General features: G+C 45.2%; 2 protein-coding genes across 5 annotated transcripts in view; one reads left to right on the top strand and one right to left on the bottom strand.

Annotated features, from left to right (window-relative positions):
* atxn2l (ataxin 2-like) overlaps window positions 1-10,236 on the bottom strand; it is a 29,043-nt gene extending 18,807 nt beyond the window's left edge. For 3 of the 4 annotated variants that reach the window (XM_063222037.1, XM_063222039.1, XM_063222038.1), the window contains exons 1-10: window positions 10,145-10,236; window positions 9,578-9,780; window positions 8,440-8,476; window positions 7,394-7,450; window positions 6,432-6,503; window positions 5,588-5,741; window positions 4,374-4,495; window positions 2,865-2,956; window positions 2,186-2,425; window positions 966-1,187 (exon numbers count right to left, since the gene is read on the bottom strand). In XM_063222037.1, coding sequence (XP_063078107.1) covers window positions 966-1,187; window positions 2,186-2,425; window positions 2,865-2,956; window positions 4,374-4,495; window positions 5,588-5,741; window positions 6,432-6,503; window positions 7,394-7,450; window positions 8,440-8,476; window positions 9,578-9,699 — 1,118 coding nt within the window. In that variant the 5' untranslated portion in view covers window positions 9,700-9,780; window positions 10,145-10,236. The other variant, XM_063222040.1, reaches the window with a different exon arrangement.
* Window positions 10,237-10,549: 313 nt separating this feature from the next.
* The window catches only part of mto1 (mitochondrial tRNA translation optimization 1), an 18,238-nt gene continuing 3,787 nt past the window's right edge, over window positions 10,550-25,000 (top strand). Inside the window, exons 1-11 of the mRNA XM_063221254.1 lie at window positions 10,550-10,721; window positions 11,670-11,777; window positions 12,234-12,343; window positions 13,355-13,554; window positions 15,094-15,211; window positions 16,524-16,822; window positions 17,731-17,843; window positions 18,353-18,543; window positions 19,219-19,349; window positions 24,075-24,279; window positions 24,708-24,879. Of these exons, the coding sequence (XP_063077324.1) occupies window positions 11,692-11,777; window positions 12,234-12,343; window positions 13,355-13,554; window positions 15,094-15,211; window positions 16,524-16,822; window positions 17,731-17,843; window positions 18,353-18,543; window positions 19,219-19,349; window positions 24,075-24,279; window positions 24,708-24,879 (1,625 nt within the window). The 5' untranslated portion in view covers window positions 10,550-10,721; window positions 11,670-11,691. The remainder of the gene's footprint in view (window positions 10,722-11,669; window positions 11,778-12,233; window positions 12,344-13,354; window positions 13,555-15,093; window positions 15,212-16,523; window positions 16,823-17,730; window positions 17,844-18,352; window positions 18,544-19,218; window positions 19,350-24,074; window positions 24,280-24,707; window positions 24,880-25,000) is intronic.

Genomic DNA, 25,000 nt, shown 5'->3' with positions numbered 1-25,000 from the left:
TTCTTAATTTACCCCGTAGATTTCCGACGGCACGTAGGCTGTCAATTCAATTATTTGAATTGCAAGATCACCATAGGACTGGCACTCAAAACACTGTACAATACATAGCTGAATCGCGGCAGCAGCAAAACATTCCTCACTGACGATGAGCCATGGTGTGTAAAGGAATAGTTCACAACATCTGGAAGTTCATAACTTCTGAGTTTTACCCTTTTCCTGTACTTCCAGCCGTTCTCAGAGTCTGCTGATGCAACTTGCACCTTCAAGCTAGCACAAATAACGATGGCATATAATGATACACCCTAGCTTGGGACTGGGAGTAATATTGCCAGACTCCGGAGAGCGGCTGAAAGAACAGGATAAAGGCAAAACTCAATTGCCGAAATGACTCTCAATTTATAGCCTGGCCCCTAAAGCCATGAATAGACCAGACACGCCTTGAACAACACCGGCGACGGCAGACATTGACTTTGCTTGAGACGATGGCGACAGAAGAAATAAAAGCGATTTGGGCGACTTGAGTGACAGTTTGTAGTTGGACTTCTGCGATTATTATGCAAATGAGCTATGATGTGGTTCAGCGGCAGCCAGCACAGCCAATCGGAATGTCGGAATGCCTGCATTCTGCTTTTACTGGGCATACTCTGTCGATTCTATCGCTCCTTCTATTACACAGTCTAGTGATTCTCTGTCGTTTAATCTCGTCACCGTCGGTGCGTTAACAGTAGCCTGGTCGAAAACATTTTAAATAAATAAAAGCCTTTTTCTTTTTGCATTAAAAGATTCCTTTAAACGGTAGCCTGCCCCTTATTTATAGCCTGGTCCAAACCCATTTTTGGTTCATAATAATTGTAGTTTATTTGAGGAAATGGGAAATGAGCTCATGGGCAAATATCTGACACTGAAATCTGCAAATACAAAAACGCCATTGACCCATGTGTGTGTTATTGAGCATGATAACTTACTTGGAAGAGGGGGCGTTGCTCTGGGGTCCGGAGCCGCTGGAGGCCGGGGGCAGGGGGGGTCGCGGGGAGGAGCTGGGGGGCGTGGACCGGCTGGAGTGGTAGCTGCCACCACGTCCCCGGTCCGAGCGATCGCCACCCCGGTCCCGGTCCCCTCTCAGGCTGCCGCCCGCTCCCCCCATCTCGCGCGCACGCTGGGGCAGCGGGATGTACTTGCCCTCTCTACTGCAGGAGGGAAGAGAGGGGGAGAGAGGAGAGGAGAGAGAGGAGAGGAGAGGAGAGGAGAGGGGAGAGGTGATGGACAAAGAGAAAGAGGAGGAAAAATGTAGTTTGACAAACAACCGGAGGATTGTGGCTAATATGTACGTCTGTACATTTAACCCCTTATCTGCTGGGTTCATTGGGGCTCTCTCGTCCCCCCTCATGTCGCCTCCCCCTCTCTTGCTCTCTACCAGTACCTACCATCACCCGTAATGATTACCTTATCAACGCCCCGGACATGCACACACTCATTCACATACTGTTCATTTATTTTCTGTCCTGGGGGCTCTTGCGTCCTCTCCCTCTCCCGGTCGCTACCTATATCCACTTATCACTGTGTCTTGATTACCGTACTAAACGTTAATCTCTCCTGCTAGGTCTGGTCCACTAGGGCTGTCTCGCACCCTCTCGTGCTCTCTACAAGTACCTACCATCACCTGTCTTGATTAACATGGCAGATGAAGGGTTGCTACTAAGGTAAAGACTTTGGCCAAATCCCAATTTCTAATTTCCACCCCTACCCCTGCGCCTTCCCCTTGCCCCTCGTCCCTTCAAATGAGCAGTAAGGCGTAGGGCTTGAAACGCAACCACTACGAATCGAGACACCCCATCAACAATCACAGAATGACACCCATAGCATTCAAAAACCAGCCTCTCTACGGTTAAACCAACGATATTGCTTGTAATTACTCACGCTACAATTTAAAAAAGGACAACAGTGTTGCGCGACCCTTGCAAAACCTTCACTTCCATGCATTGTGTTGACGCTAATAACGATTTTTTTTCACGTTTCATGGACAAAATGGCCATACATATGGAGATAATTATTACCACCGAAAAAAACGTAAATTACGGCAAAAATACTTATATTTGTGTGCTGTTGTGGATGCCACCATTTTTTAAGGCCATTCGGGGAAATCTGTCGTAGCCCTCTGTTTGGAGTGAGCCCTTGAACCCCTTACCTGCTAGGTCCGCTGGGGCTGTCTCGTCCCCTCTCGCGGTCCCTGTCGCGGGGGCTCTCGCGTCCCCTTTCGCGGTCGCGCTCCACGGCGCTGAACTTGTCCTCGTCGGTGCGGCCATCATCGTTCTCCAGCGCCACCCGGTGGCGATACTGAGGACTGGACTCGATCTCGCTGGCCAGACGCGCAGCGCGGAGTTCGCGCGCACGGAAGTTTTCGTTCGAGCTCCGATCCAGAGCAACGCTAGAGAGGGGAGGGGGGGGGGGGGGAGGAGAAGGACAGTAAATAAACAAATAGTGTGTGAAGGAGTGTGTGCCTGTCAGGGGGGAGAGAGAGAGAGAGAGAGAGAGAGAGAGAGAGAGAGAGAGAGACAGGAGTAGAGAGTAAGTGTCTATGTATGTATGAGTGAGAGACTTGATCACGGCCTCCTGCAAGTTCTCAGGCACCCCCCGCTCCATCGGAGCCCTGTGTGTGCGCGCGTGTGTTCCCCTGCTTCAGAGGAACCGAACAGGGGGAAACAATGAGAGCAAGCATTTTGATTCTGTATTCATGCGTGTTCCACAAATCCAGAAGAGTGTGTGTGTGTGTGAGTGAGTGAGTGAGTGTGAGTGAGAGAGAAAGAGAGAAAGAGAGAGGGAGGACAATTGGAATGGACAGGGAGGAAAAGAAAGGATTGACTTACGTGTACATGGATAAACTGGAGTCGTATGTGGACTTGACTCCATAATTCTCTTCATTGTAGCGGAACATCTCGTTGGCATCCCAGCCGTTGGACTGCAAGAGCAAGGAGGAGGAGGAGAGGAGAGAAGAGCAGGATGAGAGAAGGGCAAGAGAGAAGGCGGGAGAAGAGAACAGAAGAAGGAATGCAAGAAGAAGGGATGAAAGATAAGAGGAGAGGGGAGGGGGGGAGATGGAAGAAAGAGAGAAGAAGGGAGTAGAGGAGAGCATAAAAAGGCCAGCAGATGCTTCTAGCAGTTCAAAGAAGCAGTAAACATGGCATTTCTGTGTGTGTATGCATATGCTTATGTGTGCGTCTCCACCCCATCCCCCGATTGATGCTCTTATCAACGGCAGCGTATATAACATGTTCAACCATGTGTGAACAGGACGGCTAATGAAACACACACACAAACACATACACACACAATTATTCAGGCTTACAAACAAATGACATGTGAATATGTGCAGTTTGCATCTCAAAGTCATCCACAGCACGACTGATGGACACTGCATGCACTCACCTTGCACTTCTTCCATGGAGTAAGGGCAATGATCTCTGGAGTGTGTATGTGTGGGTGGGTGTCCACACCCAACTCAACTAAACTGAGGTGTGTTTCTCGACAGCATCATTGCTAGTTGGCTGCCATGCACTTTCCCATTTGCAACCTGCCGAGTTGCCAAATGGTTACTAAATGACGCTTTTGTGAAATTGGTCTTGTTCTCAAAACCTTTATGAGAATGTGTGCGTGTTTGTACCCAAGTATTGTATGCAGGCCTCTAAATTAATTGTTTTCACACACACCCACTAATGGGTCAAAGTGGATAGTAGGTTGGTCTCCTCTACCAGCCAAACTGAAATATCACCTGCATTTGGCCGGTTGGCTGGGGTTAATTAGAAAAAGGTAGAACGGGGCTCCGCACTGCTGGGGCGTGGTTTCGGTTTCCTTTTGCATTTACTCCACCCATATGCACCCATCATCAGCAAACAGGGCCGAAACAGGGGCGATTGTAGAATCGCCACAGACGTGGTTCTAGGCGTGCGGAGCTAGTTTCACTAGGCTAGATGTTGCCCTGTGTTAGGATTTACCGGCATGTGCAAACATCTATCCCCACCCACGCACGTTAAAAAAATCAACATGGCTTTTCTGTCACAGTAGACTAGACATAGAAAATTGGTCAAGCATTTATCATGTTCTTTAAAGTAACTCCAGTCCTTGGCCGCAAAAGGACGGTGGCTACTTGCAGCAGCTGATCATACCTGGCCCAGTTCTAGTCCCTGTTGTATCGAAATGCGGGCCAGACCGCACCATCGACCCCCCCGTCAACTTTCATGAATATTTATGACGCCTAGTTGTGTTAGAACAGTTCCGCGGAGCCTAATGGGTAAAGGGCTTTAGAGCACTGATTGTATGCATCATACAATGTGTGAGTGTGGGTGTGTGTGTGTGGGCGTGTGTGTGTGTGTCCTTACTGCGTCTCCCTCCAGGTCGTAGCTCTCTCCATTGCTGTCTCCACCCTCCCACCTCTGGAGAACCTTCTCCTTGTGCTCCCCATTGACACGGCCAGAGCTGATGGCTGTGTCTGTGAACGTGTCTGTGGAGAGAGAGAGGTAGAGAGAGAGAGAGAGAGAGAGAGAGAGAGAGAGAGAGAGAGAGAGAGAGAGAGAGAGAGAGAGAGAGAGAGAGAGAAAGAAAAATAGAAAGAGAAAGAAAGAGAAAGAGAAAGAAAGAGAAAGAGAGAGAAAGAGAGAGAAAGAGAGAGAAAGAAAGAAAGAGAAAGAAAGAGAAAGAGAAAGAGAAAGAGAAAGAGAAAGAGAAAGAGAAAGAGAAAGAGAAAGAGAAAGAGAAAGAGAAAGAGAGGGTTACAATCACAATAAACGTACCAGACACTTTCATCCAAAGTGACCAAAGTCCAAAGTCATTTAGGTACAAAAAGGTTTTGGTTATAATCCCCAGAGCAGTGATTCTCAAGCTTTGTTCAAATGTTGTTGGACTGAACTGTGGTATCGCTTGCAATGCGTTTGATTGCTCTCAACAGTAGAGAATTGTCCAACTTTTGGCGGATGATGCGCGTGCGTCAGCCGATGAAGTAGTTGCTACAGATGCAGCAACAAGTTGATCGGGCATCAAGTTTCACTTGTATGTGAAGGTAGTGTAACTGGCAGGCTGCTTTTGGTCACAGGGACTTGCTATACGCTGCTTAGGCATTGCAACCTCTAAACTCTACAAGCATTGGACTACCCACCCTTTTTTTGGATCGGGGGCCCCTCATGGAGAAAAATGCATTTCAAATGTATTCCACATCATAACCATAGTTTGACATAATTTGTCAACAGGTTGCGTTATTGTTGGTCCTGCCCGACTATTATCTGTGATATTAATTTTTTTAAATGTTAAAATAAATTTATGTAGGAGACTTGACGCCTTCATTTCCCCTGGGAATCAATAAAATTGTTCTACTCTACTGGGTCAACCTGGCGTCATTTGGCCATCATCTAAATGTACGTCGACATTGCCGTAAACATGCTCCTTGTGTGGCGTGGTTGAGGACTACGCCTCTGCTGATCATGGTGACTGATCATTGGGCCACATTGTCTACCACATCATCTCTGTCTGTGCCTGCCTTCTAAGTGCAACACTACGGAGTCTGCTATGCTGGCCTCAGCGGCTTGCCGTACATACGCACCTCGTGTGGCGTAGTTGAGGTCAACGTCTCTGCAGGTCATGGTGACGAGGTCGTTGGGGCTGAAGATCATGGTGTCTGTAATCTCCTCTCTCCTCGGGGGCACCGAGCCCTCGTCATCGCCACGCCTGTGCACCGCATCGACCGCCAGCTCACACTACAGGGAGAGAGGACGGGTGGGCGAGAGAGAGAGAGAGAGAGAGAGAGAGAGAGAGAGAGAGAGAGAGAGAGAGAGGAGACAGAGAGAGAGAGAGAGAGAGAGAGAGAGAGAGAGAGAGAGAGAGAGAGAGAGAGAGAGAGAGAGAGAGAGAGAGAAGGATCAGGGGTGGGGGGAGACCATGAGAGAATGGGGGGACCGGAAGAGAGGGGAGGCCAGAAGACAGGGTGAAAACCAGTAGAGAGGGGGCGGGACCAAAAGATAAAGATGGAGACCAGAAGAGAGAGGGCAAAGTACCAAAGTAGAGGGGAAGGCAGATGGGGAAGAGGTAGACAAGGATAAGTTGACAGAAATCGAGAAAAAGGGGATGAGACAGACATATAGAAAGAGGGGCGGACCAGAGAAAGAAAGTGAAAGAGGGAGAGTTGACGGGAGTAAGGAGGAAATGAATGACAGAAATTACACAACACTGTAGACACATTAAGGCCAAACTGTGGACATGCGAGATCTCTTCACCATGTCTCTCCAGTTACAAATCCTGCTAGCACACTGCACAGACAACAAAACTGATTTGTAATGCGAGAGATGGTTTCATCTTGGACTGGCATGTAATGGGAAGATGAAATTGAGGATCGAAGAGACACATATTATTGGGCATTTGAGATATTTGTGCAATGGTGTTTGCCGTACCCGTGAGCTGAGCGTTTTGAAGATGCCTTCATACACCGTGCCGTTCTTCACCCGCACGTCACAGGTGGAGCCCTGCAGGAGACACAACAGCAAGTTAGTGAGGGAACACTTTCCTTTTTCCACATACCCGCATGTCCCCCAACTAATACCCTGGTATTACCCAACTAATAGCGATGCCTCCTTATCTATGCAACATATATGGCTGTTTTTTCCCTTCTTTCTTTTTGAATTAAAAGCCTGATTGATAGTCTAGCTTAGACCCCATTTGCAGCCTACCCCAAACTACTTTTTTGGTTAATAGAAACACTGTCTAATCACTTCAAGAAATACAGGTAGATAATTAGGGACCCCTTACACAACAGAGTTAGTTAGGGGCAACTTTCCTTCTTCATAGAGGTTAGTCAAGGAGCTAAGTTTCCTCTTACTGTTGTTAATCAGGGTCCTTTCATCTTCCCTACACCAGTTATTCAGAACTTCCCCCACTAGGGGTATGCAAAAGCAGGTAATGCATTTTCTTGTATAACATTGTTAATAAGCTTTTTCACACCCTCCCTGACAATGCTGGGCTAAAGAGCCCACTGAGCCTAAGAGCCTGTGTTCCTCTTTCACGAAGCTAGGAAAATAAAGTGGGTTCTGTGAAAAAGTTTGTTAAAATGCAATACAAAAAAATACTAGCGTACAGCACAGTGTTTTTGACATGGACCTACTTTAATTCCATCATATTCAATTTAATTCTCCCCACCAGAAGATCTCTAAATGCACTGCAAGAGTCGTCTCATAAAGGCTGTTTGCAGTGGACAATGGCTGCGTTTTCACATTTTACCTTCTCTTTCAGAATGAGTGAAGTTTCCGTCTGTCTGCCTAACAAAAGTTTCCAAGGGCGTGTGTGTGTGTGTGTGTGTGTGTGTGTGTGTGTGTGTGTGTGTTGACTCAGAAAGAGAGAGATGCAGGGAGTTACTCACCACTACTGCAGTCAGGAAGTGTAGCATTCTAGCATTGTTATAGACTCCCTCAAACACCTGTGGAAACACAATAGAGGCACACAAAAGGTTTGTCAAACTTACTAATGATGTGGGGTTCAAACCGGCAACCTTTCAGTCAAACTGTCAATTAGGCTATGGCTGCCTTCATTACATTACACCAGCGTGGAGATGATGTCATTAAACCCACCACTGGGTGCGGGATTCCAAGAAGCTGGCTCAGTAGTAAACCAGGTTCACTTAACTTTGAGGTAGTAGCATTTCAGCTACTAAAGGAGCCTGAATGCCTCAACACCTGAATGCCTGACACCTGAAGTCTATCTAATAGTAGATTTATCACATTTTGTAGGTTAACTTAGCCCAGTTTATTACTTAATCATGTTCTTGGAATAACCCCCAGACGTCCGGGATACCAAACATGATGTCAACATGCATCTTTGGTAACCCAGAAACCCAGGTACAAAGCCTGATGATGCAACTGCTTCTCCCCTTTGCTATATCCTACCACAAAAAGACATCACTAGAGCACAGGGGTGAATAACACTGCTCGTCTAAACAGCACATTTATTCTAATGCTTGTCATCCGGCTTTCATGTCCTTCCAACAGCCTTTGAGACACAATCTGGCTAAAACGGTGACCAATAACTGAACAATGACAACTGACTGCGCAGAATTCATTTTCAATTTATTTCAAGGGTAGTCCCTTGAAATGTATCATGATCTCTCTTTCGAGCTCATACTAGTAATGACAATGGCATTTACTTCACATTTGCATGATCATAAAAATACAACTACTAGTAATACGGTCTGGTTTTGAACCATATACTCGTAGAGAAATAGGAGTTAATAGAATAATTAATACAATTACATAGATTAAGTGAGATTGTATTGACTCATCATCAACTTCTCATAATTGGCTATTACATCACACGAAACCTTTTGTGACTTATTTACATAGGCTAAATGACATAATCAATGATGAAGAACTCTCTAAACAAAGCTTATCAATGATGTAATCAAAACCTTACCGGTGGAGACTGGAAAGGTGGTTTCACCGATCGACTCCTGAAACAGGAAAGACAGACAGGTTATGGTGATTCACATGCATCAACAACAATCGCCGCCGGCACTGGAGGCAGGTCCACACAGCTAGCACCACTGCAGTTCAACAACAATAACAAAACATCCATGTGCCTAGCAATACGGCTAACCGTGTCCAGACAGTGCCAAAACTAACTGGCGTACTAATGTATGGTGGTCATAGAGTATGTTGGCGTTTGGTTTTATGTAGCGTGTGGTTTCGTTTTCGTTAAAGACTTCACATTAAAGACATTTCGGTCAACTGAGATATACAGACGGGTGAAAAATAACACACCCTTTCACAAGTATACAACACAGGTTTCAGACTAGACTGCGTTGTGTTCATGTCGCTTCTTCGGTAAATAAACAAACCATCGCATGTCAGCCACAAATTGGATTAGTTTCACTGTCAATGACTTGATTGCCGTTAATGTAAACAACGCTAGCCAGGCTAGCTCGAAGGCTAACATTTGTTGTCTATCAACACATTACAGTACAAAGGCTCATTGAGTCATGTGAACGGTGCCTTGTTCTCTCCAACAAAAAAGCAGCAGCGCAATGCCGCATACAAAGCAAGTCACCGATTACCGATGTAAAACTGCCCCATTATTCAATTTTCCAGTTACAAATGCACTTACATGATCGAAATAAACAATGTCGTGTATTAACTGCCACGATAAATCCGCAGCTTTGTTGACGAAATATCATAACTAGTCGCTAGCAGGCTATTGCTAGCTGCCCCAGAAAAACACTCATTTTGTAGTCAACGCCCTCCTGTTGGGCAGGGAGAGTGGATACCCTCTCTGTCAATCAACAAATGCATTGAGCAGATTCGTCCAAAGGCGCATTATGGGGCTGACACAAAAAGTTTGTTGATTTGCCGCAGTTCACCTTGATCCCGACTGCATGCGTCCAATTGGCTGGGCTGCACAGTCAATCATGAACTGGAAGGTTTATTCGCCAGACGAGTAAATCCACTTTAAAACAACGCCTACTCCACATAGGAGGTTTTGACCGGTAGGCCTCACCAATCCACCACCAGCATCCCCGCCCTTTCCTACAGCAGCGCTGCCGAAAATCGCTTACCTCCCGACTGTTGTTCTGTTGCTAGTGTTGATCCCACTTGTCGTGGAAGACATGGTGCTTGACCCAGGGGTCCCATTTGACGTTTTTCGCCCACTTGAGTTGGGCTGTTGTGGCTTCAACATGGCCGAGTTGAATAGCTCCACAAGCCAAGTCCGAGACCCGAAATCTTCTAGCCGAGGGTTGCTTGCCGACACACTTGACAACTGCATAAACGGAGAGCGTAGCCGAATTAGCTTAGGCCCGCAGTAGCTAGCAATCTATAGTGCCGTGGCCCAGAGTGCTCGTAGATGACCACAATAGCATTTACAGATAACAACACACAGAGATACTTGGAAAATCAATCACGATAATTAAGAAACTGCATTGAGTACTAACAAGCTTCTTATGACACCTTGTTGCGTAGGGCAACTAACCTTAGCTAATAAGATGCGCTAAGAACAGCTAAGCTAACTAGCATAGCAGGCTTTAATATTAAAAGGATTTTCGCCACACATGTCTTAGCCCACATCTGGTCACTTTTTGGTTTACTATGGAATCAAAGCGTCCTAAGAGTGGATCTGTACTTACTGCGTTTGTGTCAGTGGCAAATAATACTACGTTATCTTGTGGTTGTGGGTTAAAACCCCGCGGTCGGTCACACCACCTCCTCGGTAGGCTACACTCGATCCGCGCGGGATTGAGAGTACAAGCGGTTCCTATGGATGGGGAAGAGGGGGCGTTTACGGGACGTTTACATTACCTAAACGCGTAGCATAAACGCGCACTAGATTTTTTTTACAATGTATCATGTATCCATAATTTCGGATCACTTTTATATTTGTCCATCTGTCCAAGTTGGATACATATCTCATTCGTAGTGATTTATCAGATAGTTACAATGTCAAGTTTCGTAGAGTTGTTTACACGAGACCGTTCCCGATTTCATTATTTAGTAATGCGCTGATATTTTGAACATTACGGATGAAACACCGACTGGGCAATGGCTGCGCCCTATGCTCCTGTACACTGCATACTGTATCCACATTGATTTTGTAACCTGTAAGATCTTATTCGTGTCTACTATGCTACTGATACATATTTGTTCAACTCAGCCTACGTGACATAAGGTCGTTCTCTAATCCGTACAGTTGGACAGTGCAGAAAGGTAAGCAGCAGTGTGATGCTGTGGCATGACATTCACATAGCTTCAGCTAACAGATAACAAGCATTGAACTAACCCAGACTTGATGGTTGTGTAAGCAAGGTTCCTACTTCAATTCCAGAAGCTTTGTGGTTCAATTTGACTGAGAATTATTAATCATCTAATGTAACCTTTTACAAATGTTCAAGAACAAATGTTTCCTTCAGGGTAATTTCAGTTTTGGCTGGGATGACTTAATATGTTATAGCAGCATAGTAGCCTAGTAGCCACATGTAAGTGAAGACTTGTATTCAGTCAGGTAGTAATAGGAAACAGAGCCGTAGAGAAAACATTGTAGCTCTTAACATTTTACATACACCACCACCCCAGAGTCATCGAGAAAACAGCACAACTCTGGTTGTAAGCAACTGTGCTTGAGTATATTTCCCCCTTCTCTCAAGTTCTTCTTCCATTCTTCAAGTCTAGTTGTTTACAATTTAGCTCATTTGGTGCCATTATACTCAATTCTTGTGTAATAATTGTCATATTACTGGTAATAAGCTTATCACATCACAAGAAATCTGCAATGAATATAATTGTCATTATAACCAAAAAAAACTGTTATTCCAACTTCGTTTATCAATATGTATTATTGACTTATACCTAATCCTAATGTTAAAACAAGGGTTCCCAGTTCCCACTTAAGATGTTCACAAATTTCCACAGCCCACCTCTGACCAAATAAAGAATGCAACTCAAATAAATAGTCAACAGCAACACACACAAATATTTAGATTTTTAGAAAATTAAGAATCACTACTACCTTAAGGTACAGAGTACATAATGTTGTTACACACTTGTTACACTGTATCTAGTTAATGCAACAGAGACAGTACAATACAGTGTTACCTAAATAAGTGATTACTATGACCATGGCTCATGGCTGTGTGTATCTGTGTGGATTCCTTACAGACCACATTGTTCGGAGCTGCCCATGTTGGCACGGAGGTTACACATTCGAAGCCGGGCTTGGCCACTCCGCCACTTCTGCCGAGCGTCCAGTGGCCTCCCACAACCCAGGTAAGCTTAGTGCAGGAGCAGTAGAGATATGTACTTTTTTTAGTAGATTACTACCATGGTGCCCATTTGACAAATGTTGTGTTTTTCCATGAATGTTGTCCACCACGATCAATATGACTGGGAAAATTGCACTTCTCCTACATAAAAAGGTGGATCCTCTCCATGTCTGTCATTTTGAATGTCTAGTAATAGACATATCTAGGTACAAAACATACTGTACTTTGGTTTATTACCATACTCAGTGAATATTCATTTAAATATCAAATTTGGGAATGAGCACTGCAGTGTATAGTTGCAATGAGCAGCATAGTTGTGATGCCTACTGTGACTACAGTTCTACATACTGTGTCTTTAAGGTGTCTGGGAGCATACAGTCAGAGAACACACATTGCACAAATACAACACTTCTATAATATATGCATATATATTAAGTCATTAATTTAATCATTCATTCAGGTATGATGTCATTGTGGTGGGCGGAGGGCATGCGGGGACGGAGGCAGCAGCAGCAGCAGCTCGAGTGGGAGCAGAAACACTGCTCATCACCCAGAAGATACACACCATCGGTGAGACACACACACACACACACACACACACACACACACACACACACACACACACACACACACACACACACGCACACACACACACGAAAACACACATTAGACTCCCTTGGACACACACACACACTGTCATCTTTTTAGGATATAACTATCAGTGAGTGACACGCATGCACGCATCATCAGCTATATAACTAAGTGACTCACACGATAGTCATGTGTGTGGGGGGGTCCAAGCCATCTGCATAACACAAGGATGGAAACACTAATGTTATACAGAAACAGTTATTGAAAATTGAACCCCGGACAATTGGCGCCGTGAGACAACTTTAGTTGTGATATTGCGCTGCATAAATACAGGTTGTATTGTATTGTATTGTATTGTATCAAAAGTGACCTACTCTACCCAGATAGCTGAGGTCGCTGAAGAAGTTTCGCCATTAATTCGCTTTATTCGCTCTGGACGTGACATAACGGCTCTGGCTTGTCAGCCTGGGACATTCAGAGATATGAACATTCCAATTGTTTTTTGCTAAGCCGCGTCATTGCTCATTACCATAACATTAGCTTGACTTTAATCGCTGAACTTTGCTCAGTTGGCTTCGCTCCCGGCGAATTCGCTTTTGTCACTTTATTCGCCTACCCTCCATAGACAAATAATGACTTCCGTCACTCAGGTAGTGTAGGCTTCTGAGGCAACCCCAAGCAACAGCAGTAGGCCTAATTTTGCGATCGCTGTGCAGAATCAAAGGAAAGGTGACTGGTGGAGGTTAAACAAAGAGGGACTGCAGTCGAATGCAGATGTGTGTTAATTTCCTATGCTATTCAAATTCATGACAATTAATAATATAATGTTGGTGAGGGCTTTAAACTTATTGGCGAGACAGGAAATCATTTCCTTGGGGGGGGGGGGATCAGATGTCACACGCCCCCCCCTGAGATGCCTCCGCCCACTTTGAGAAACACTACTCTACACAGTCACTTAACAGTGACTTACTCTCTGCTCCACCCCCCCAGGTGCCCTGTCCTGCAACCCCTCCCTGGGTGGTGTGGGTAAGGGCCAGCTGGTGAGGGAGGTGGATGCTCTGGATGGCCTGATGGGCAGAGCGGGGGACTGGGCCGGGGTCCACTTCTCCATGCTCAACCGCAGCAAGGGGCCGGCCGTCTGGGGACCGCGCGCACAGCTGGACCGCCCACGCTACCGGGAATTCATCCAGGTAACACAGTGTACTGATGAAGACTCAACACAAGACGCACGCACACAAACACAGACATAAGGGTGGGAGACGTGACGCCTTGTTTTTTCGTAACATTGGTTAAAAACCTACAAAACTGTTATTTTTCCTTTAAAAAACAAATGTCAATGAAAGAAGATGTGGTACATTATGTTTCATATTAGTCTTAGATCAGATGAAACATTTTTGTTAAGATTTATGTAAAGGTTTATATGTCAAATATCCTGCGGTGTGACTGTAACATCAAATGAAAACTCCTGGAATTATAAATATATATATAAATTAACCAACAACATTTTGAATAATGTAACATGAAGCATTTGGCATGATTGAAGCATAAATATTAACTTTATATTAAGATATGTGAATGTGAAAAAAAACTCAAGACAGTAATATTAACTACAAGTTCAATTTCGTAACACAAATTGCGTCCTGTGGGGTGACATGTATGTCAATGTTTGTGAATGGGCAGCTGCAAGGCCAACTACAAGGGTGTTAAAGACTGGCTCCTAACCAGTCAGTACCTCAGTTATTGGAGAGTGCTGTGGAAGTTTAAGGTGATTCTTAACCTCTTAATATGTCTTCATATTGCAATCTTTCTGTCACGCAATGCTTAGGTTCATTTTATGGTGTCCTGTGGTGTGACTGCTCTTATAGGAGGAAAATGTTGGGTTTTTTTTAATAAATGAAAACACATATCAAGATTAAACACAATATCATTATCAAGTTAGGATGAGCTCAGATGTCAGCCATGTATACAAAAGGATTAAAATGGCCATAATGCAGTGAAGTCCCTGTGGTGTGTGTGACATGCCTATGCAATGTGTTGATGCAAAACACATTTTCCCAACATGCGACACATTCCGAGCTCATTTGTTTACCTTTACCACAGACCAACGAAGTGCTTTATTTGTTTCTAATTTTTTCCCATTTTTATCCATCATTTTTTTCAGGAATTTGAAAAACCTTTTTTTGCGTTATGCCCTTAAACGTCAACCACCCATAAACACAAACACGCACACGCACACACACACACACACACACACACACACACACACACACACACACATACACACAAACGCACACAGAGCAAACGCCAAAATGTAGTGAACGTCTACATGTCTACATTTATTAACACAGTAGTTTACATACTGTAAAATAATGTAATACACACACACACACACACACACACACTGAATATAGTGTATTTCTCTTCCTTGTCTCAACTGATGTCCGTGACTAGGTTAGCTGTGGTAGAGTAGAAATGAGTAAAATGTATACATTTTTAAATGTAGGAAATTCAGGAAAGGGATGAGTCAAACAGCTATTTGTGTCTCACACACAAACAAAAATCAGTCTCTCTCTCTCTCTCTCTCTCTCTCTCTCTCTCTCTCTCTCTCTCTCTCTCTGTATCTCTCTGTATCTCTCTGTATCTCTCTCTCTCTCTCTCTCTCTCTCTCTCTCTCTCTCTCTCTCTCTCTCTCTCTCTCTCTCTCTCTCTCTCTCTCTCTCCCTCCACAGTCTGAGCTGCTGTCCATGCCGAGGCTGACTGTAGTGGAGGGCTCTGTTGAGCAGCTACTGGTGTCAGAGCCGGATGCTGACAGACCAGGAACACACAGAGTCACTGGAGTCCGCATGGGTGAGGAACACACATGCACACACAGACAGTGCAAACACCAAGACACATTCACATGTTGTCGTTTTTCTGCTCTGCTCTTTCTCCACTTTCACTACCTTCACCTCTCTCTACGCCTCTGCCTATGTCTATCTCTCTTCATATCGCTCTCCCTCTTCATTTCTCTCTCCATATCTACCTCTCTCTCCCCTTCTTTTGCCCCTGCCTCACTTGCGCCGCCGCCTCTCCATTTCTTATTCTCTGTCTCTCCTCTAGCCTGCATGCCTGATGACATCCACTGCTCGCGTCAAGTCCTCACCACTGGCTTTTCCTCTCTTGCTGTCTATCTACAATAATGATATTAATATCTCTTTTTTTATCTCCCACCGTCTTTCTGTCTCTGTCCCTCCCTCCCTCTCTCTCTCTATCCCCCTCCCTCCTTCTACCTTCCCCCTAGCTGGCCTTTAGAGGTCCACTGCTAATGTGCAGTCCTCACCACTGCCACTTTCCTCTGTAGCTCTCTATCTTGGTGTTAGTATCTCTTTTCCCCCGCCATCTCTGCCTCTGTCCCTCTATCACTCTGCCTCAATCCATCCCCCCAGCTGACATGTCGTCAGATGTCAGATGTCAGATGTCCGCTGCTTGTGTGGGGAACTCTCTCTCTCTCTCTCTCTCTCTCTCTCTCTCTCTCTCTCTCTCTCTCTCTCTCTCTCTCTCTCTCTCTCCCCCCCCATCCCTTCTCATCCCTCCACAAGGCCTTTCGTATCAGGTCGTCTCCATCTATCCATGATGATGATTCAGGGGCAGTCCTAGGGGCAGCAGTTGCCCAGGGGTGACACCGTCGTGAAAATCCACCCAGGAAGACATTGACTGACAATCCCCAATTAGTGCTATGTAACTGTAACATGTTATGTCTGTGCTATTATCACGCTATTGCAATGTTAATGGTATTAGTAGTTTTAATTAGCAGCTACAGGTGTTTTTTAACAACGTTTTTACTATGTTTTCCGTGAGGGTGGGGCTGCAATTCAGGGCGGGGCTCTGGAGAGGAGAGTTGCCCTAGGCACCAGTCATTGTACTGTAGGGCCGCCACTGATGAAAATCAAGGCCGCTGACAGCTTTGGCCGGATCCGGGACAAAGTCGTCTAAAAGGTCCTCCTATTCAGTACATACAATAGAATGGGTCCCCAATACTGGGCCCTCCATGTCCCTGGGCCTGGGACAATTGACCCCTTTTTCCCCCCCTGTCGGCTTCCCTGATGATAATAATAACATCTTTTCATCTCATTTTCCATCTCTCCATCCGTCTCTCTTCGTTTCCCTCTCTACCCCCTAGCTGGCACATCCTCCAATGTCCACTGCTCGTGTGTGGTCCTCACCACCGGCACGTTCCTCTCCGGCCGCCTCTTCATGGGCCAGACCACCTCCCCCGGGGGGCGTATGGGGGACCCCCCCTCCGGCGATGGTCTCTCCCACACCTTGAGGACGGTGCTGGGGCTCAGTGTGGGCCGCCTGCGCACGGGGACACCCCCCAGGATCGTCAAGGAGACCGTGGACCTCACGCTCGCTACCGTGCAGGAGCCAGACCGACAGCCCACGCCGTTCAGTTATATGAATACAGAGACGCAATGCCCGGTGAGAGAGAGAGAGAGAGAGAGAGAGAGAGAGAGAGAGAGAGAGAGAGAGAGAGAGAGAGAGAGAGAGAGAGAGACGCACACAGACACGCACACATGCACACATGCTGCCCTGTGAGGAAGAAAACAAACAGGCGCTTATATATATACACATTTCTGAAAATAGGGACCCACAATGGTGCAGGGCCCACCGGGAAATGCCCGCTATGCCAGATGGCCAGTCCAGCACTGCTCACCCACAGACACAAACACAGGTCCTGGCCCCAAGCTCATGCTGCTTATTTATATGACCACACACACATTTACACACTGCTCTTTGAGACACGTAACACACACACACACACACACACACACACTGCACAGAGACACACACACACACACACACACACACACACACACACACACACACACACACACACACACACACACACACAGAGCACAGAGACACATACACACACTCGCACACACATACACCAGTGGTGTAGTCTACTTTTTTTGTAGTGGGTTTACAGTATATTTGAGCATTTTTTTGAGGTGGGTATACAGTATTTATTTGTGCTATTCTAAATAAAGACTCAATCAATTTAAAGTAGGTATACTAATGACATTTTGAGGTGGGTATACTGCGTATACCTGCGTTATACGTAGACTACACCACTGACACACACACACACACACACACACAGTGAATTCCCACCTCATCTGCCAATCAGAAGAGAGAATTCGACTTTTAAAGGAGATGATGAAATATAACCACTGGAATAATAACTGCATGTGCCACCAACACACTTAGGCCTATTCTAAAATGCTCACCTCATGTTGCACTCTTCGCTCGCATCCACTGTAGGACACTGTAGTGAATGAATGAACACCTTTTTATTTGCGTTCCATTGACCTTTGACCTTTCAGTCAGAGGAGCAGTTGCCGTGCTACCTGACGTACACCACGCCGGGAGTGGAGCGGGTGGTGAGGGAGAGCCTCCACCTCAACTGCCATATACAAGAAGACACCAAGGGACCCAGGTACACACACACACACACACACACACACACACACACACACACACACACACACACACACAGATCCATACATGCACACTACATTCACATTTAGGCCCGTATATTATACAGAGCGACCTATGCACACACACGGACAGACTTCATACACACCCTGCAGCACGATTCAAAGGTGTAGAAACAATATCCTTTGACGTGGTGTCTCCATGTCTCCACACCCCTCCTTCCTACATACTGCCCCTCTACTGTACCTTCACACCTCTCTTTCACAGACACTGTCCCTCCCTCGAGTGTCCTTTTTAGAATGTATTGATGTTAAAAAAAACATATTTAATCTCTTTATTTATATGGTTGTTAGTTTTGTAAATGTAATATGATGTTTTTTTCTCTCTGTATTGGCCATGATATAGCCATAGCTGCTGAAATGGCAATAAATGTAAACAATCAATCAATCAACCCCTCGAGTGTCCTCTTTTCGTCTCTTCACATCCCTCTCTCTCTCTCTCCATCTACAGGTACTGTCCGTCCATTGAGTCGCGCGTGCTGCGGTTCCCCGGGCGGCGGCACCAGGTGTGGCTGGAGCCTGAGGGCTTGACCTCTGACCTCCTGTACCCTCAGGGTCTCTCCATGACGATGCCCCCTGACCTCCAGCTGCGACTGCTCAGGGAGATACCTGCCCTAGAGAGAGTGGATATCAGCACCCCAGGTAGAGTAGGGCGGAAAACTGTTCAAATGTGGGATGGTAGGTAGGGGAAGGCTCTTCTTCCATAGGTGATTGGGTGAAATGTATGGCTTTACTTAAATAATTGTAACTTTTAAAGAGTTTTGATTGCTTTTGTTTACCATAGTAGTACACTGTATGACTGAGGGTTTTAGTATGACTGGGTTTTTATGTTATGCCCTATCTTTGTACTGTATTTTTTTCATGCTTTGAACCCTGCAGCTTATACCCCAATGTGGGTAATTTGGATACATTGTTGCGTGTGATCAGCACAAAGTGAAGTGAAGGGGGGGGGCAGATGGCCAACGGGGCTCTCATTCATATTTTCCGTCTTTGTTTTTACTCTACCACAACCTCAACATGGTAGTTTGGAGGATTTTCCCCTCGCGGTTCTGTCAGTATTGCACCGTACGCAGTGGCACACGTCTGTGTACATTGCCTGGTGCTCTACCACGCGCAAAATGTGCATGTCCCCGGCCTTATTCAGAAGTTCAGCGTGTGCGGCGTATATTCGGGTGCGGATTATATGCCAGAAAATATGGTAGAATCTAATATCTTCGTAATGTATGGTAGGATGCATTTAAGGAAATAGTAACCAACTTTCCACTGTGTGCTCACCCCTTTTCTTTTCTCTGTGTTTGTCCTCCTCCATTCCAACAGGGTATGGGGTGCAATACGATTTTGTGTGCCCCACTCAGCTCTCCCCATCGCTGCAGGTGAAGAGGGCCCAGGGGCTCTTCCTCGCTGGCCAGATCAATGGCACCACAGGTTACGAGGAGGCGGCCGCACAGGTACAGAAACTAAAGAGCGCCACCGCTGAGTGGGAGGGGTAACTGCACGGCAATGACATAATTGTACCAAAAACACTGACCATTAAAGGGACACTGTGTGAGATCTTTAGTTGTTCATTTTCAGAATTCACGCTAGTTTAAAGAAACTCCCGCACACTGACCATTTCGCTGTTCTTTCTTTAATAAACGACGTTTCGGTACTTGACCTTCATCAGGCAATCTCTTTCATTCATCTCAACACAGGCTTTTTCAACACTTGGTTGACAGATAGTGGACCAATCAGGTCCGACGTTAGAATCACGTCACTCATTCACAGAAAGACGCACCCACAGTGGTGGGTGCTTTGAATAGGCTATAGTGTACATGAACACTGTTAGAGCATTGCACAGAAGATGATAGAACAAAAAAACAAAAAAATTATAAAATAAACATTTTCACATTTTTTCTTCTTGGCTACAAGTGGAGACTGTTGAGGAAAAGATGTAAATTAACCCAACATAACATTTAGATTAAATTCGTCATTTAGTCCTTTTGGTGCTAGAGTCTGTAAGGTAAAAATCCAATAGTTCTCGCGTCTTTTTAGTAGCAGGTCATGGTCACCTCCCCTCTGTGGTGCAGCCACCTGCTCAATACCACAGTAGCGCAATTGGGAGATATCATGTTTGCAGTCATTGAAGTGCACTGCTACGGGGTAGTTGCGGTCATTCCTCCTAATCGTGCTCTTATGTTCACTGACGCGTTGTTTGAGCTGTCTTGTGGTTTTCCCCACATATACAAGACCACACGGGCATGTGAGCGTGTATACTACATGTGTGGAGGCGCAAGTGATTACACTTTTTATGGGGAAACTTTTGTTGTTGTGAGGGTGACGGAACGTGCGCGTCTTGAAAGTATTATTGCATTGCGCGCATCCTCCGCAACGGTAGTTCCCCGTCGGTAATGGACTTAGAAGTCTCTGAGATGTTCTTCTGGGTCTGTATCTCGTGAAGTCAGCGTGAACAAGTAGATCTCTGAGGTTCTTTTCTCTCTTGTATACGAAAAGGGGCATGTCTGTCATCAGATGGGCGAGTTCTGGATCAGATTTTAGAATGGGCCAATATTTTTTAAAAATTGGGCGTATGGTGTGTGACAATGGAGAGAAGGATGTAACACAAGTCACTGAGAATTTATTTTCTGTTTTTTTGCTTTTCTTCAGCAGGGCAGCTCGAGGTTTATTTAGAGCCGTGTTATAGGCCTTTTCCACCCAATGTATTGGATACCCCCGTTGTAGGAAACGGTCTTTCATGTCATTTGCTTTGTCTATGTAATCCTCAGTTGTTTCACATATTCTCCTGAGGCGAAAAAATTGACTTTTGGGTAGCCCTCGTTTAAGGGGAGTGGGATGAAAACTACTCGCCAACAGTAGGGTATTCTTGTCCGTTTCTTTTCTGTACAATGTTGTCGACAGGGAGCCATTGTTTTTTACAACCCACATGTCTAAAAAATGTACCCTTTCCTTGCTGTAGTCTACTGTGAATTCCAAGTTCTCATTAAAACTATTCAGTAGATTAATGAATTCCAACAGTTCCTCCTCAGTGCCATGGTACAAGGTGAATATGTCATCTATGAAGCGAAACCACTTCGATATCCTCGGCAGATGTGTATTCTTTTCCATGTTCATTACACAATTTCTTTCAAAAAAGCCCACAAAAAGATTTGCATAGTTGGGTGCACAAATAGATCCCATGCTTGTGCCCGATACCTGTAGATAAAAGTCTCCATTGAACATAAAGTAGTTTTTTCTCATGACAAAGGCAGCCAGGTCAATCAGAAATTCACTAGGTGGCGTAGCGCCACTCTCTCTGTCTTTTAAATAAAAGTCCAGCGCTTCCAGCCCGCTCTCATGCGGTATGTTGGTGTAAAGACTGGCAATGTCAAGTGTGACTAAAAACACCTCATCGGATAGGTCTGTCACCGTTGATATCTTGTTAATAAAGTCAGTGGTGTCTTTGATATACGCTGGCAATGTGTGCACATAGGGCTTGATATAAGAGTCAACGAACTCTGATAGAGGCGCCAATAGAGAATCGATCTGTGCAATTATAGGGCGTCCGGGTGGGTTAGTCAATGACTTGTGTACTTTTGGAAGTGTGTAAAACACAGGGCGGATTGGGTGTTGGCAGTAAAGGAAATCAAATTCGGCTTTTGTTATCCAGTAATTTTCTCTCGCTCTTTCCAGATAGGTGCGCACTTCTTTTTGGAAAGCATTTGTGGGATCGGATTTCAGTCTCTTATAAAACTTTTTGTTTGACAATTGAGATACAATCTCTGCCTCATATTTGTCCGTATCCTGAACACAAATTCCCCCACCTTTATCCGATGGTTTAATAACCAAATCGTTGTCATTAATCAATTCCATTAGTGCCTTCCGCTCATTTTCGGGAAGGTTATTTTTGACTTTCATTGGTTTTTCAACGTTGTTAAATATGTCCTGTTCTACAAGTCTACAAAAAGTGTTGATCGAGGCATTCATTGAGTTGGGGCAGAACAAGCTCTTTGGTTTGAAAGTGGGAGTCTGGGTGGTGGTGGGTGTGCTTACGGTGTCATTTTTGGAAAAGAAGTGTTTCAGTTTAATTTGTCGAAAACATTTGAATAGGTCAACTTTCATTCCAAACGCATTAATTCCACTGGTGGGCACAAACGATAATCCTTTGGACAGGAGGGAAGTTTGGTCAGCGGATAATTCTTTTGAAGAGATGTTTATTACCGTCTCTGTCTGTGGTGTGTCCACTGTTGGTCCGATCCGCGAAAGACGCTTCCCCCTCCTGCATTTCTTTTTCCGCCTCTCTGGCCTCTCCTCCGATTCTCTAAAAAAGTTGCGGCTTGGCTGGGGCCACTGGAGTCACTATCCAGGGTAAAGTCGCTTTCCAGAGTAGAATATCCTCTGCCAGGTCGCTGCATTCCGCGTTGATTCGGCCTTGATGAGCGTGCTGGGCGCCTTGGTGCAGGTGTTCTCGTGCGTAATGGCGCGCTCGCCGTTTGGTGCGGCATTCCTGGTTCGTCCTTGATTTGCCACTTGTAGACTTCATTTCTTTTGTAATCCTCTGCGTCCCGTTTATATTTACTCAGCTTCATTGTTTGCAGCTCCTCCTTGTATTTCGCCACAGAACCCTTGATTGTCTGTTCAATGGTTGAGAAGTCAGGTCCAAACTTTTGTTTCATGTTGTTCTCCAGCGTTTCAATCTCTGCTTTCGTCTGCTGTGCTTCAGTAGTTCCTTGCTCGATTGTGAGTAGCATGAGGTCCAAGGAGCACTTGTTGAGAATACTTTCCCATCTTTCCATGAAGGCGTCATCCGATTCCCCGATTGCTGGGGCTTTTTGGATCCTTAAGCCTCTGGGGATTCTCTTCTTTCTCCAATACTCGCTTAATGTTGCGCTGTGCATTCGAAGTCGTATTTCTTGAAGATGTAGTCTTTCTAACTTGGTTTTTTCATCTTCGTATGTCAGCATTTTCTCCATTTCCTCGTTGTCAATTAGTATCCTTCCGGCGTCTTCCTCTGTGAATTCGAATGTCTTTGCGTGGTTTTGTGTCAATGCATTGATTTCTTGAAATGAAGTCATTTTCTTGATGATTTCTTAGAAACAAGCGAAGAGGGTGCCGAAAAACTAAAGAAACCCTGGGTAGGGTACTACGTTGAACTTCGGCTCACCACAGAGGGGAGGTAACCATGACCTGCTACTAAAAAGACGCGAGGCCTATTGGATTTTTACCTTACAGACTCTAGCACCAAAAGGACTAAATGACGAATTTAATCTAAATGTTATGTTGGGTTAATTTACATCTTTTCCTCAACAGTCTCCACTTGTAGCCAAGAAGAAAAAATGTGAAAATGTTTATTTTATAATTTTTTTGTTTTTTTGTTCTATCATCTTCTGTGCAATGCTCTAACAGTGTTCATGTACACTATAGCCTATTCAAAGCACCCACCACTGTGGGTGCGTCTTTCTGTGAATGAGTGACATGATCCTAACGTCGGACCTGATTGGTCCACTATCTGTCAACCAAGTTTTGAAAAAGCCTGTGTTGAGATGAATGAAAGAGATTGCCTGATGAAGGTCTAGTACTGAAACGTTGTTTATTAAAGAAAGAACAGCGAAATGGTCAGTGTGCGGGAGTTTCTTTAAACTATTGCTGAGTGACCCATGGTGCCATCTCCGACGCACCTGCCAGCTGAGGTGTGCGAAAAAAGCCGAAGTTCAACAGAATTCATGCTACCCATTCACTAATGTTACCTTTTTCATGAATACTTACCACCACCATCAAATTCTAAGTATTCATTATGATTGGAAAAATTGCACTTTTCATACATGAATTTCCAGAAATAGCCATTTTTAGCTGCTTTTGACTGTACTTGGGCCATAATACAAAATGTTAGTTTATTACTTTTCACTTTAGTGAAAAGGTCAAATTTGGCAATAGTCGACACAGATTTCCTGCACAGTGTATCTTTAAGTATCAAAATTAGATGGTGGTATAAAACTATGAAGAAGAGGAAGAAGAAAGAGATTCTTTAAGGATGAGATATGTGTGGCAGAAAAAAAATCCTGAGAATTGAGGTAATATGTGGTGTGTTTGTGTGTGTGTGTGTGTATGTCTGTGTGCGTGTGTATGTCTGTGTGTGTGTGTGTGTGTGTGTGTGTGTGTGTGTGTGCGCGCGTGTGTATGTCTGTGTGTGTTTTGTGCAGGGTCTGTGGGCGGGCGTGAACGCAGGTCGCGCTGCACTGTCCCTCCCGCCTCTCTCCCTGTCCCGTACGGAGAGCTACATCGGCGTGCTGATAGACGACCTGGTGTCCCGTGGCGTCACTGAGCCCTATCGCATGTTCACCAGCCGAGCAGAGTTCCGGACGTCGCTGCGGCCCGACAACGCAGACCTCAGACTCACACCCAAAGGTAACAGTAATGGCAGTAATAACAAGCGCATTCAGAGATGGCAACCATGCATTAAATGCTTTTTAAAGGTAGAGTATTTATTTTAGTAGTTTATTTCCAGATGTTGTTCATTCACAAATGTTTTCTTTGACATGAACACTTACCATCACCATTGATTTTCTCAAAGTTCGAACTTTTTCATTCATGAATTGGTGGATTTTCCATGTCTGACATTATTATCAGTGATACAGTAGACGTATTTGGCTGCAAAACGTAATGTATTTTGGTCAGATCAGTACATTTTAGTTTATTACTTAGTAAATCTTCATTGCTTCAAATTTGTGAATGACTAAAATGACATGCTGGAACTTAATATGGTTTAAATGTCATGAACTGTCTTTTGGGTTCGTAATATACTGCCTATGCCTAATTGTGTGTATGTGTCCCAGGGTTCGAGGAGGCTGGCTGTGTGTCTGCGAAGAGGTACTCTGAGGTGCGCAGGGTAGGGCTGGGGTTGGACGCGGGGTTAGAGGCCCTACAGTCCATCTCTATGTCTGCCCCGCGATGGAGAGACGCACTCAACACGACCTGCATTAGCGAAACCAAGAGTACACTACTCAGGTCAGTACAGAACATGTGCGAGTATGTCTGCAGCATGTTATGTCAGTGTGTGACCACAAGAGGGAAACACTCCATTGAGGTGCCTATGGGTTTGTTTATGTGCGCTGCTGCTGATGTGTTG

Source organism: Engraulis encrasicolus, chromosome 17 (genome assembly GCF_034702125.1).
Source record: "Engraulis encrasicolus isolate BLACKSEA-1 chromosome 17, IST_EnEncr_1.0, whole genome shotgun sequence".
Taxonomy (NCBI): Eukaryota; Metazoa; Chordata; class Actinopteri; order Clupeiformes; family Engraulidae; genus Engraulis; species Engraulis encrasicolus.
This window is presented reverse-complemented; position numbering and strand designations above follow the sequence as displayed.